Source organism: Gymnoscopelus braueri (genome assembly GCF_963280865.1).
Source record: "Gymnoscopelus braueri genome assembly, chromosome: 17".
Lineage (NCBI taxonomy): Eukaryota > Metazoa > Chordata > Actinopteri > Myctophiformes > Myctophidae > Gymnoscopelus > Gymnoscopelus braueri.
In genome coordinates this window covers 7,364,778-7,380,269 of record NC_137617.1, presented here as the reverse complement: position 1 = coordinate 7,380,269, position 15,492 = coordinate 7,364,778, and the positions used below count along the sequence as shown (strand labels likewise).

The following is a 15,492-nucleotide window of genomic DNA, read 5'->3' as shown; positions in this document are numbered from 1 at the left end:
ACGCACGCACGCACGCACACACACACACACACACACACACACACACACACACACACACACACACACACACACACACACACACTACACTTTAAAATCCAGTTTCCACCTGATGATATGCTGTAAACAGGATATTGATACTCACTGCTTGGAGGACTGGAAACTTCACTCATGGTTCCAACTCCTGTAGAGTGTGTTCCACCACTCACTGGTACAGAAGACAACAGACAGATCATTCCCTCCAAGTTTTATGAAAATATACCCACCCATTATTATGTTAATTTGTACATACACACACAAAAACAAACACACACACGCATGCTCGCACGCGTGCGCGCGCGCGCACGCACGCACGCACGCGCACACACACACACACACACACACACACACACACACACACACACACACACACACACACACACACACACACACACACACACACACACACACACACACTAAATGAATGCCCTAAGTAGTGAAAATAGTGTGTCCATTGTTTTTTTTATAAATATTGAACCAATACAATCATTAACAAGCTTGTGACTAAATAATAGCTACACATTGAAATCTGTTTCCACCTGATGATATGCTGTAAACAGGATATTGATACTCACTGCTTGGAGGATTCCACTGCATGCTGTTCCTTCTCCTGACAGCTGGTGAGGCTAAGACAGACTTAAAGTAAAATAAAACATAACATAAATAACTAAAATAACCCTGTTTTAACATCTATGAAGATGCAATGAAACATCTTCCTTTCTCACACTTACATCAGTGTCTACCAGACTGGAAACTTCACTCATGGTTCCAACTCCTGTAGAGTGTGTTCCACGACTCACTGGAACAGAAGACAACAGACAGATCATCCCCTCCAACTTTTATGAAAATACACCCACCCATTATTATGTTAATTTGTACATACACACACACCTACACACAAACAAACACACACACACATGCATGCTCGCACGCACGCACACGCGCACAGACGCACAGACGCACATTGATACTCACTATCGGGAGGAAAGTCCATGCTGTTCCTTCTCCTGACAGCTGGCAGGGTTGGTTCTTCTGGCTCCGTCGCCACAGACTTCAACATCCTCTCTACCATCTCCTGCCCTCTCTTCTTCCATTCTTTTTCTGTTAAGGTTTTCTGTCCTTTCAGTCTTTCGATCAGTGTCATCTGTCTTGAAGGTCCAAAGTGTCCTCTGTCCCTCATCACCATGTCTTCTATTTTCTCCATCAGCCCTGTGACATCTGAAATGTCCCACTTGATGGTGTTTAGAACATGGTACCTGTAGTCACATTTCTCCAGGATCCACCTCAGAGGTTCTCCTTCAGACTCTATGTACTCCTCAACACGTCTCTCTCCCAGCCACCATCCCCTTGTGAACAGAACCAGAGTGTGTCTCCAGACTCTGTCCCCCAGCAGCTCCATGTGTTCCTCCACTGATCTCCTGTCAGCTTCAGAGAAACTGGACATGACATCAACAGTCAACAGGACAGCATGGGGTTCAGGAGAACACAGAGTCACACCGTGTAGAAGGACGTCTTTGATCTTCTGTGATGGAGGTGTAGTCGACCAGTCTGGACAGTTCACCACACTCACTTTTCTTCCAGCAACTTCATTCTGTTGTCTGACACATTCTGTCAGTTTAGTCTGGGTTTGAAACTCCTGGAATATGAAGTTTACTGTATGTTAGTCATTGATGGCTATTTTCTTATCACCCTATGACATTCAGATTAACTTCACAGAGATAATAAGAAAACTCAGAGACAGGCAGCCATTGTGTAAACGTAATTAGATTACATGTATTCCAGAGAGCAGGACAGAGGTTTACAGATACCCAGATGATGCTTAGTGGCTGTCCCCAAACAGTCAAATGCAAGGAGTTATAAACAGACCCTTATCTGGTCGGTAAGATAAACAATGTCATCATAGGTTTAGACACAGATGAGTTCCGGGGCGCAATGTGGACTCCTTCCATTTGTCAGAGAGGGAAGATGATGATAAGGAGGATGAAGATGAGGAAGAGGATGGTGATGACGAGGGGACAGTTTATCTTGGACAAACAGCGTCCCCATGTCTCGGTCAAGACATTGACCTCGGCTCTTGACCGGGCACCCGGTTGCCACTGAAAGAGGCGTTATTGCGTTGGAGTTTGATTGATTGAATAATAAATCCTTGCGGTCTTGTTTCCAATGCGGTCCTTGATATTCAATTCATAGACATATATAGTGGCACCACAGCTCAAATATCATTACAAAAAAAGAGGAACACCGTTCTCCATCTACTTATCTACTTATTAATGCTGTCAAAATTCAAAAAAATCCACTTCCGGTGGTGCGCCTATGTTTTCATTTCATTTCACCACAGAACACTAACACCATTTCTCCCAAAGAACATGGATTGTTTTGGTTATAAGCCCACTTGTTTCTATGATGAAAGAACAAGTTAAAATGTTACTAACTTTCCGTGGTTTTGACGGCTTCGAGGACACTATTGTTAAATGAGTTTCGGTTTGTTTCCAGTGGGAAGCGAGCGCACAGATGTAAATCCCGCCCACTACATTTGATTGGGTAAAGCGCGGCCTGCTTCCTGATATGAGGGCCCGCCCACTTGTAGCCAATGTTCATAGGTTCTCAACGGGGCTCCCGACAGATTCAAGCGCAGCTTTGAATCTGTTCTTGAGAGATTATAGGAGAGATAACAGGCAAACGTTGATCAAAATAACAATTCTTTGATTAAGTAATAAGATGTTTAACAATAATTTAACTCTTGAGATCTATAAGGGTCCATTTGGTTACCAACTCTCCATCATTTAGCTGGTGACCACCTGCAACCCCCCCCCCCCCCCCCCCCCCTCAAGGGACGACCACTGGTGGTCCCCGGACCACTGGTTGAGAACCAGTTGTTTAGAGGAATAGCAATGAGATGAAATGAAATTATGTCATTGTATTGTGGTGTATATTATTGATTTTTCAATATTAATACCACACTGTGGATTTGTTATAATTAACATGCATACATATATACATACATACATACATACATACTGTATGTTAAATGTATATTTCCGCCTTCTGTCATTTATCTTTCCATTCCCACAACAATATACAGAAAGAAATGGCATATTCTGGACATAGTTCGAATGGTGATTTATCATGATTAATACATTTTTAAGCTGTGATTAATCTGATTACAATGTTTAATCGTTACTTATTGTTATTAAATTCCAGGAGCCGACTTGAAAACAAAGTTAGTGGCAGAAATGAAGCTTGACAGTGAGAAGACATGGCCAGGCTGATAGATCCATCAAAGATCCATCAGTCATTATAAAAACACTCATATATCGTCGGGCGACGAGCCAGGACAAACCAGCTCAATTTTCAGCTTTTTTCTTTTTTTTCATATTTCAACGCTATTGAACACCCTTTACGTCTGTGTAAAAAATTAAATGTTTGAACCAATGAAAAGTATTAAAAAGCGCCTCTGACAAAACCTAACAACTCCATTGGATCCTCAAACTGTCCGTCAACTCCCCCTCTCTCCTCTCCTACAGGCAGAGTGCGCTGGTGCAGTGAGAGAGAAGGAGCACGCAGCACATAAAGAAACTAAACGGCAGGGTTTTTCTCCCCGTAGTCTGTTAAAACTATGCTGTCTACCTGTTTATCAAACTTAGCACTGACGCTAATGTTTGTAATGAAAACAAGTAATTATATTTCTAAAATCTATGAAGTGTTTAATGAGGAGAGCAATGTGACAAGAAGAAAGGAGTTCATAGCATTTCTGTCGCGCTAGTTCTACCTCTTTTCAGAAGTTATTGTAATATTTAAAGTCCTGTTTATTATTGTAGGCCTATATAATAAGTGTCATGAAGCATCAGGGCATTAATTCACACGTTGTGAGCTTGGAGATCCATTGTTAGCTTTTGGGAATTTATACCCTTTTGAAACCTCTCCCTCAGCAGCGAGTGAAGCTATTGTTGTTTGGACACCTAACTCCATTTCAGCTTGATATCTGCTCGTATGAATCAAACTACTAACTCCACTTGCGCTGGATTTGGGTAAAGTGTTGATAATATAATGACACATGCAAGTATCTGACAGTATATAAAGTCACTATACCAACTTTGATGAGGCAGTATTGCTTTGTTTTAAAAAATATAAGGTTTTCTTCATTTCCTGAAAAACGTATATTTTGTTTTTTCGTACTGAACAATGAGCGTTTTGGAGTTAGCAGGTTGGACAGCAGAGATATATAAGTCTACATTTATATTGAATGTGTAAGTGCATACAGTATGTGTAGTATTAAATGTGTGTATGAATTTTATAGGCATGTGCGTGTCCCTATTTTGAGGAAGACATCCCTTTATTGATCATCCCTCCCACTGTTGGTGTCTGAGTGGAAATAAGGCCCTAAGGAATCATGACCGGAAAATATATTAAAGTAACACAAGCTACGTTTACTAATGTTTGTTCATGTCAATTACAAAATAAGGTTATCCTGTAAAATAAATAATATAACATTTAACATTTAAAGTCTAATTAGATACTTAGATACTTAACAAGATACTTTTAGCCAATATATTATTGTAGGCCTACATGAAAAGCAACGTAAATAGGTTTGAAAATATAGCACACATGACAGCAGATACTTTTACATTATCTTCAGAAAACATATTTGATGTCTTTACTGTTTACTTACTTTGAGGGAAGTCATTCATTATAACATCACATTCAAATAATATTACTCACCTTGAATGGAGTTTGTTTAAACACAGTCTCCTGCAGTATGACATCTCCAGCTTCGCTCCTCTGATCCTGCTCTCCACCAACCAACATCACCTTCACATCTGGTAGACTCTGATGTTCTCCTGACACACGCACGCACGCACGCACGCACGCACGCACGCACGCACGCACGCACGCACGCACGCACGCACGCACGCACGCACGCACGCACGCACGCACGCACGCACGCACGCACACACACACACACACACACACACACACACACACACACACACACACACACACACACACACACACACTACATTAATTCACTTAACACTGATTTAAATGTTTATGATTGGACCCTGAGATTCAGCTTAATGAATGATTACATACAAGTATAACAATTCTGACTAAACTGACCACAGAACAGTAAAAATAATGTATCAATCATTTGAAGTTACACTGACTAGTATCATTTGATCAATCATGTAAATGAGTTGAACAAACATTAATTAAATCACCAATGTGTCAATCTGCTGGTCATTAGATCAGTTCAATGGAGGAAGAAGTACTCTTTTACTGAAGTAGAAAGTAGAAATACTACAGTGTAGAAATAATCTGTTAAAAGTAAAAGTCCTGCATAGAAAAATGTACTCAAGTAAAACTACATAAGTATTATTAGGATCAATCAAAACACCAAATGTAAAAGTAGTCATTATGCAAAATGGCCCATATCAGAATAATAAATATTACTTTGTTGTATTATAACTATTGATGCTTTAATGTGTGTCTGGTAAAGGAGGAGCTTATTTTTATTACTTTAACACTCCTACCCCTCATCATTGTAGTAGTATATTTATAATGATGCATCCTCATTTATGTATTACTTATAATTTATATAATTTATCTCAATTTGCATACAGTGCTTGAGTAAATGTACTTGGTTCCTTTTGACCTCTGGATCCGTTATAACAGGGGTATTCAATATTTTTCAGGCCAAGGACCCCTTAGCTGATAGAGAAATGAAGCAGGGACCCCCAATACATGGATTATGCTGCAGATTAAACTTTTTCATAGATTTCATAGATAGCTTCTTAGATTAGTTTGAGAGCACTATCATCAATGTTGTGTAAATTAATGTTTTTTGTTTGTTTGTTTACACATTATCTTTTCTATGTTGGATTCATGTTAATGCGTATTTTCAGACATTTAACCACTTAAACCATCAATAATAATTAACTTGACCTGTGAGTCTGTACTCTTTGTTTCCCCCTCTCTCTACACCAAACCTCTTTGACGAAAATAGCCGATCTACAAGCTCACAAAGCCTTTCTGAGCATATAGGTCTGCTGTTGGCTAATGTTCCCCTCAGAATAAGGATGCTAGGGTTCAAGTGGTCAATGTAAAACAAAGTTCCAATCAAAGAAATCACCGAAAGATTTGGCCCTGTAGTAACTCTGAGGGCCCCCTAGGCGTCCTGGACCCCCTGTTGAAGACCCATGCATTATAGCATTAAGCTTTATTTGTTCAGTATCTTTTTATGTGGCACAATATTGAGAATATACATTATTAATCAATATAAAAATTGGCAAAGACACACACACACACACACACACACACACACACACACACACACACACACACACACACACACACACACACACACACACACACACACACACACACACACACACACACACACACACACACGATAAACATCACCTTCAAAGAGAGCTTTCAGAGCAGTTCTTTGTCTCTGTGTCTTGGTCAGGAATGTCTGGACATGTTCCTCTGTGATCTTCTTCCTCTCTGACAACGTCTCTGAAACATCTCCATCATCTTCATAGTGTCCACCTCTGTTTCCTGTCATCATCTCTTCTATTTTCCCCAGCAACTCTGTGACCTGAGTGTCATCTGTCTTCTGATTGTTGAAGACATGATACCTGTTCCCACATTTGTCAACAAGCCAGCGGAGGTCTTCTCCTTCAGCCTCAATGTGCTGCTCAATGCTTCTGTCTCCCAGACAGTCTCCATAGTTGAACAGTACTATAGCGTGACTCCACACGCTCTGTGACAGAAGTGTCATGTGTTCCTCTAATGCTACTCTCTTTGTTTTGGTGAATGCTCTATGAAGAGGAACCGTCACAAGAACAGCATGTGGTCCAGGAGGACAGAGAGACACACTGTTCTGGATCTCCAGTTTGTCCATCTCTGAGGTGTCCTGTAGTGGACTGTTATACCGCCAGCCTGGTGAGTCCACCACTGTCACATGTCTCCCTGCTACTTCACCATGTCTTACCTCACACTGCACCCCTGACCTCTGCCCTCCCTGACTAACTTTAAAAACACTTCCTCCTAGAATGGTGTTTCCTGCTGAACTCTTCCCAGAATACTGCTTTCCCAACAACACAATCCTGAGGTCAGTCAGTCCTGTCAGAGAAAACATTGTTTACTTGAGACATATAATTATTTCATAATTCATCAAACAACTAATAACTAAAATTGCTGAGCTACAAGCTCACAACACAATGTGTTGTGTTGTGAGCTTGTAGATCTGTTTGGAGTTTTTTACCTACTACAGTATAATGATGACATGTTCATAATAGATATGCCTGGATTGATATCATTAAGGAACAACGCTACAATGTCCAGGTAATTATATGTTGTTCTTAATATCTAATAATCAAATTGATAGAAAAAAGAAACATGTAATTAACAGTAGAAAGGAAATGTCAACCAAGAGATATTATAGAATAATAATAATGTACATTACTACCTAGACTAGACTCGTAACAATGTGTGTATAATATGAATCTAATAATATATAATATAATATTAATAAAGATCACAGATGTAACTAAACCATTGTCATTTTGCTGGTTTCATGTGTTTTAATAGAACTCACCTCTGATGGAAGCTGAGGTTCCACTGGCCATCCTGTCTACAGCTGTTGTTTGAACTGTAAAACAGTAACATACAGTAAGTCACAATAATCTGCTGTTATTATAGTTTTGTTGTCATTACTGTTATATCACACATTTGACAATATAATGATACTATTTGACCAGTGGTTCTCAAAGTGGGGTCCAGGGACCCTTTGGGTTCCTTGAGAGATTCTAAATGGTCTGTAACCCTGAGAGTGTACAAATGGACCCAAATGGACCCTTGTGAGTCCATTTGGTTTCATTTGTACACTCAGGGTTTAAGGTCCTTGAAATTAAAACGTTTGATAACACATTGGTTCTCAAATACAGACAGTATCTTGTTTTGGCTCAGGGCACCCCTGTAAATAACTGTTTCATCCACGGCACCCCTGAATTACATTGTTACTTTAGAGCACCTTACTGTACATTTATGTGATATTACAGTATGTAAATAAAGTACGCACATATGTAAATCTTTCCCCCTAACATACAGTATGTCACGAGGTGAACTTGAGAGATTAGGACAGATTGTAAATAACTTTATTTAACTTTGTTTAACCACTTGAACCCCAACATCCCTATTCCGGCTGGAACAGCCAATCTACAACACGTCCCACCCAACGGGATGCGTTGTGAGCTTGTAGATCGGCTATTTTTGACGAAGACATTTGATATAGATCAAAAAAGAATGCACAAAGTAGGCCTACAGTGAAACTCAGGTCCATTTACTAAGTATAGAGCAGTGTTAGGCAACAGGCCTAAACTTGCAACCAAACTGGAGATCCTTTTAATTAAGACGTTTGAGAAGCACTCTACTATCATGTCAAAATAGAGAATCTACACCCATCGTAAGAATGTTTTATCAATGTTGGGAGTGCTTCACAGGCATGTGTTTCATAAAGTCTCTCTCCATATCTAAATAGAGACCTTAGAGCTCCTATTCAATGAAAGAGCTTGTTTATATCTGTTCTGTCCTTTTTTGTTGTTGTACTTAATCCTTTAAGACCGGGAACGCATCTGTGTCATTTTAAGATTTCTTTGGCTATTAAAACATAGCAGATATAAAAGCTCATAGCGTGGCACCGAGTGCCGCGCTATGAGCTTGTAGATCTGTTATTTCTTTTTAAATCGTGGAAGATTTGTGCAAATATTTGAATATATATATATATATATATTTTTTTTTTTTTAAAGCGAAAATTTTTAACTCCAATCTGTGCTTCTGGGGGTCCCTGGAACAACATATTTTGAGATGGGGGTCCACGGCCAAATACATGTAAAAGTTGGAGCACCACTGCATATAACAACATACTGAATATATGAAAATATATAAAACTTGCACACATTTTCAAAAATACCAGATCTACAAGCTCATAGCGCGGCACAGAGTGCCGCGCTATGAGCTTGTAGATCTGCTATAGATCTGCTATAGATCTGCTATAGATCTGCTATTTTTGAATAGCTAAAGAAATCTAAAATAACACAGATGCTTTCCCGGATTGAATGGGTTAATTAGCTAAACATCCTCATTCAAAGATGTGTCCTTCACAAAATGATTACCACAAGTATTTCTATCTGTACCTGTGACATTTGATTACACACACCGTTATATCAGTCAGTATGCATTTAAAACACAAACATCTTTCTTTAGTAACATTTATAGCAATACATAACAATTCATATATTGATTATTGTATAAGACAGTCTGTCAAACTTTCAGATCTTAAATTAGCCTTTGATTGTGTTGTGGCCCATCATCTAATGACTTAGAAAGAAATTGGCCAGAGGCCAAACTTACTTGCTGACCCCTGGTATAGAGGATATAAATGGTTAAACTGAAGTATTATCCAAATACTATCAAAGTATTCTACTGTATGTGGCACCCTGCCCTGGACTTGCATCACGGCACCCACTTTGAAAAACCCTGGACTAACAGACTCTAAATGTGGTCTCCATCAACCAACATGTAATAGTTCTCTGACAGACAGAATGTGTTGACACTTGGGGCGCTATTCACAGGTCGCCCCTAAACCCTAAACCCTACCCTAAACCTGTTAAATACCGATAAGGGAGCTGCACTGTCCCAAAACGTTATTCTAGCACGTCACCCATTATGCCGACACCATTATTTGCGCGTGGAGGTGTGCCCTTGGGCGTGTTGTTGCTATATCCCCAACATTGCTATTCTGCACACACATGGGTACGGCTTTGGGAGGGGGCACAGCGGATTCTAAAAGCACCCGCAAAGGGCACACAGACACTACAATGGCTTTGTGGAGACAGGACGCAAAGCGTGCACCTCTCTCTACTAGGCTATTATTGTCAACAAATCTCTGTGATTCTAATTTTACTATAATCAGCAGAAGGAAGGGTGTCAATTCCTGGTGTCAATTGTATTTATATAAGATGATAGTCTATTTAAAGAAGACAATTTGTGGATCTGCAATGCAATGCTCCACTTTACATGTCAGTTTTATTCATTGATTATATAATTAGCTGATTACAAAAATATAAAATTCTCTCTAATCAGTAATATGCAGGTGATATTTATGTCTATCAAATGTGGTTTTACTGAAAGGCAAGCTTAGACTTAGAAACGAAACATCGGCCCCATGTTAAATTGCCTCAGTGCGGCCACAGAGTGCATGTTGGCCACAGAGTGCATGTTGGCCACCGAGAAATAAGCAACCAGGTCTATGAAAACAAAAAGAAGTGAAGGCCACATGAGCACTTCAAACTAGAGCTTTCATATCCCCTAAATATTTGAGCCTGGCTCGACCCATAATTGACAAATTGGGCCCAGCCCGTCAGTCATTTTTCTAAACAAGCTTAATTGCTGCATGCAGCCTTTTTTCTCTTTAAATCTTGGTAATTCGTTAATAACAGTCATTCTACTTGGCTCAAATAGGGCTATATAAATATATACACTGCCCCTATAACCATTTTCGAAATGATATTCGATTATTCTATGAAATGTATTTTTAATTGAGATATTCTTTTTTTCCATATTGCTGTCATGTTTAGTTTAGTTTAGTTTAGTTTAGTTTAGTTTATTAGCACATTGTTATAACAAATATAGAAAGAATACATATTAAATTACAAATTGCTGTGCAAGGAAAGGAAGAAGCCGGCTGGCTTATTTGGAATCCTTTCCTTCATGGTAGAAGTCATTAAACAACAGGATTCAAAGTTCAATAAAAACAATACAAAATAAAACAAGTTTCCAAGGTGAGCAGTGGTGCAAATAAAGAAATAAAAACACCAAAACTGCTCAAAAGAAGAAAAAGACGACAACAAAAAAAGCTGCTGTCATGCTCCACTTTCAGTCAGTTTTATTCATCGATTATGCAGGAAATAATTAACTGATTATATAAAATTATCTCTAATCAGTAATATGTAGGTGATATTTATGTCTATCAAATGTGGTTTAACTGAAAGGCAAGCTTAGACTTAGAAACGAAACATCGGCCCCATGTTAAATCGCCTCAGTGCGGCCACAGAGCGCATGTTGGACAACAACAAAAAAAGCTGCTGTGTGCGGCCTTTCATCATAAAGTTTAAATATAAAAACATCGAAATTAAACAAATATGTTTAACTCAGCATCAGCTATATAGTCTCAGTTATCATATACTTACATTTTTTATAAGATGATCGGATCATCTGTGATAGCACGTTTAGGAAACTTGTGTGATGTTTTTGGTTTAGTGTTGTATAGGCTACTCCGTGGCACGCGCACGCCTCATGCCCCACTCGATCGCGCCTCATTGTTTATGCTGCCCAAATGAACAGATCTGTAAGCTGTCGACACGCCATGACGCAGCGCGTTGATAGCTTGTATGCCTGTTATTTTGGGTAGTTAGGCGACATACATTACGCGTTGCAGCAATGTATCTGGGTTTGAGAGGCTATGATTGATGTAAACTTAAAGTTTAGCTCTGTTCGGGATTATTGAACAAAGGTGGATGATGAAAGAGAACGGGGACAATATGGATGTAAGTTAACTGCGTCACTTCAGAGGAAACTAAATGGAGTTACTTCAGAGATGTTTACACACCCCTGGAATCCGTTAGAATGGTGGAAATAGAACAATAACAGCCAACGTGAGTAAATATAGACCTTTCCTAAAACTGGCCAATTTATTATAGCAATATGCTACTGTATGTCTGTGTACCACTGCCCGGCCCTGTGGTCGACCAGCTGGAGGTCCATGGCTGCCTGTAGGAGCATTGGCCCGGATTCATAAAGCGATTTACGACCATATTTTGTACGTACCGGCATTTAGGACAAATCCTACACCTGCAGTCGGATTCATGAAGGTTTTTTGGTCTGTGTTTTGTGTGTCAGGTGCGCACGTTCTCAGGTCAGCCCGAGCACACAACAGCCTAATAAATATTACCATCTGATGAGGAAACTAAAGTGGATGAAAGCTGTGTCCAGAAGATCCATTCCCCATTCCGACGTAGGACAGTGATATCCAAAATTAACTAATTTAATCAATAAGCTCTGGTCCATAATCGGATAGAAGCGTTCCACTTGTATGCCCTGGATTTATTTTCAACATCATCTTTTTACCTCGGTAAAGGTGCGCAATGTTCATTAGAAAAGGCTTATATAATACCCTTTCCACGTGTTATTAGCCTTTTATTTGGTAATGGGGTTAAACCTTGTAAACTTCTTTATTCTCATTACACATGAGAGCATTTATTACGTGATCCGCTTCCAGACAGAACAGTAAGTTGTCAAGGCGATGCGACACCGCATCTGTTATCTTCAGACGAGGCGGAGTTGAACTTCAAACTCGCATCAGCGTTGCCAGATGTTGTGAGAGAAATAAGCAACCAGGTCTAGGAAAACAAGCCCAAAAGAAGCAACTGGCACTTAGGCGATTATAAGCACTTTAATTAAACCGTTGTGAGCTTGTAGATCTGCTATTTAAAAAAAGAAATCTTGTAATAAAATGTGGAATATTTGGAAGATTTTTTAAACATTCTAACAACACAAATCTGCCTCCAGCTGGCACAAAACATTTTCAGATGGGGCTTATAGGGATAAATTAGCATACATATTAACTTGGGGGTCCATGACATAAAAATATTTGAGAACCACCGGTTAAAACAATTGAACAATTGTGAAGCAAGCCCAAATAACCAACTGCACTTTAGAAACAAGCCCAAAAAAACGCACCCCACAGCTACCAATATTTACAAGCAACTTTACAGAAAAATAAGCCCAAATTCGCTTATAATAAGCGGACATGGCAACACTGTTTAGCACGGTTCAGCACAGTGACGTTGAAGTTGGATGCTGTTGGATGCAGCCTTCCAGAGTAATCATCACACCTGGTCATACGCACTGGTCATACGCATGTCTCAGGGATATACGAACCCCTTTGAGAATTGCACGTCAGTTTGTGAGTACCAAAAATACGACCTCCTTTACAAACTTTATTTACCCCATATTTACGACCCTCTTTATGAATCGGGGCCATTGTCGCAACATGATGTAATTAATTATTTGGGAGCAGCCGGTGTGTAAGATTCCAATAGTATAATTATTTTAAATGGCTTTCATATACTATTCCGGATCTGATTAATATGACACGTGAACACAATAGGCTACAAATTAATATAAAAATGTATTTGGATAAAATAAAATAAAAAGTTGTATTTTGTTGCCTAGCCCAGCCCAACCCAAAGCCCGACAAATGCGTGACCAATTGGACCCGGCAGGAAAACAAGCCCAATGTGGCTTATAATAATCAGACCAGGCAACAGTGCAGACAGGGAGATAGGAGAGCATATATTGGATTGTGGATGATGGCTAGCGCAGTCTTCTCTTAAAGGCAATGGCTTCTGGCACGGTGATTGGTTTTATCATTGTAACGCCCAAACCACACCTATGCATAATGTAAGGGGTAGCGCAGGTGTTTAGCGGGTAAGGGAGGTGCCCCAGAATACCAAAGTTTGTGGGGGAACGCCTCTTGCCTAGTCTTAAATCAGATATTAGTGTGTTTAGCAAACTCACGCCTGAATAGGGCGGTTGACCTATTGATTTAACTATTTAGAGCCTGGATTCACACATTCAGTTTCAGCTACCCTAATTATTACGGGGCCAGAGCTCAGGCACTGAGCTGGGCTCCGTTTTAAGATTGGCATTATTTTTCTAAAGTTCTGTCGCTTTTTACGAAACTCGGCCATATGGTAGATGGTCATGAAAAACTATCAAGAAATAATTCTCACAAACTTTCGTCCAAAGGTGGCGCTATAGTACTCAATTGAAAATGGCAACTTTGAACAGGTACAACTCATGCCCTGTTTGTGAAACTTGGATACACATATGTGTCTTCTCAGGCTGAACAACTTTCACCCTCTGACTTTTGACCTCTGACCTTTAGATCTCCCACCATTTTGAATTATATGAAAAACAGTCATTGGCTCATAACTTCTGCATTTTTTCACTTATGGAAAATCCGCTACTAACGTTTTGTTGGCAGAGGTCCAAAGTTCATGTGTAAAGAATTTCGTGCAGATTACTCAAAAATCCCAGGAGGAGATATATTTTAACTACTGCAGTTTTATGAAAATTATTCATCTGCCCCTAGCATACATGCAGACTCACATTTCTTTGAAACTTTGCAGAAAGGTTGAGGGTCATTCCAAATATCACTGAAACCAATCTTACTCCAATTGGCCAAAGGGGGGCGCTATAGCAATTTTTTGAACATGCAAACTTTAAACAGGCAAAAGTCATGCCTCGTTTGGCCGAAAGTCGTGAAACTTGCTTACACTTGTGCCTTGACTCATGAGGAACACATCTATCGCTTTGATCAGTAAGCTCCGCCCTTAGATTGTCCGCAATTTTGAGCAGTTTGAAAAACACTTAAACCCAGGATTTTTCAGCTATTTGCGTGAAACTGTATCATCTCTGTTACCTCCTTTTTCACTAGTTCAGGTCTGTTGGTCCGATGGCTTCTCTGTACAGAATATGCCTGCCAACCGCAAGGTTGCCGGTTCAAGGTTCACTTCATGTAGACATCATTTAAAGTGCAATGCAAACAACATCAATGAATACATGTGCAATTGTTAAAGATAACATGAAATGCTTATTTGAGAGTATGTTTTTTCAATGTATGACATACTTCATTGTGAAAATAGCCGATCTACAATCTCAAAAAAATTCAGATAGCAACGTTTTGTGAGCTTGTAGATCGGCTACTTTCGGAAGTTTCGGTTCCAAGGAGACATACAATTTCTCTATTGGTAAATGGTTTGTGAACCAGAGATCTAGAGTAGTTAGTGAAACAGAGGCTTGGTTCATAATGGACGGAAATAATTATACATATCAACAGACATTGTCAGGGAGGCCATATTACTAGCTCAATGAGAAAAGAGGGTAAAGGCTGCTGGTTCGATCCCTGTCCTTGACAATGTGTTGAAATGATCATGATTTGGCATTCTTAGTTTTACATGTAGTGTTCACTGAGGTTAGGGTGGGTGAGTGGGGGCATTGCATAAAACATGACCTTGTTAATTCATGCATGTGCAATTGTTAAAGATAACATGAAATGCTTATTTGAGAGTATTTTTTGTCAATGTATGACATACTTCATTGTGAAAATAGCTGATCTACAATCTCACAACTTTTCAGATAGCAACGAGAGTATGTTTTTTCAATGTATGACATACTTCATTGTGAAAATAGCCGATCTACAATCTCACAACTTTTCACGTTTTGTGAGCTTGTAGATCGGCTACTTTCACTGGTTTCTGTTCCGAGGAGACGTACAATTTCTCTATCGGTAGATGGTTAGGGAACCAGTGATCTAGAGTAGTTAGC

At 39.5% G+C, this 15,492-nt stretch overlaps 1 protein-coding gene across 5 annotated transcripts in view; it reads right to left on the bottom strand.

The window, feature by feature from the left end:
* LOC308104040 (uncharacterized protein) overlaps positions 1-15,492 on the bottom strand; it is a 383,068-nt gene that overhangs the window by 20,097 nt on the left and 347,479 nt on the right. For all 5 annotated transcript variants that reach the window (XM_080454290.1, XM_080454291.1, XM_080454288.1 and 2 more), the window contains 4 exons: positions 1,012-1,087; positions 768-835; positions 612-672; positions 143-205 (listed from right to left, as the gene is read on the bottom strand). In XM_080454290.1, coding sequence (XP_080310416.1) covers positions 143-205; positions 612-672; positions 768-835; positions 1,012-1,087 — 268 coding nt within the window. The remainder of the gene's footprint in view (positions 1-142; positions 206-611; positions 673-767; positions 836-1,011; positions 1,088-15,492) is intronic.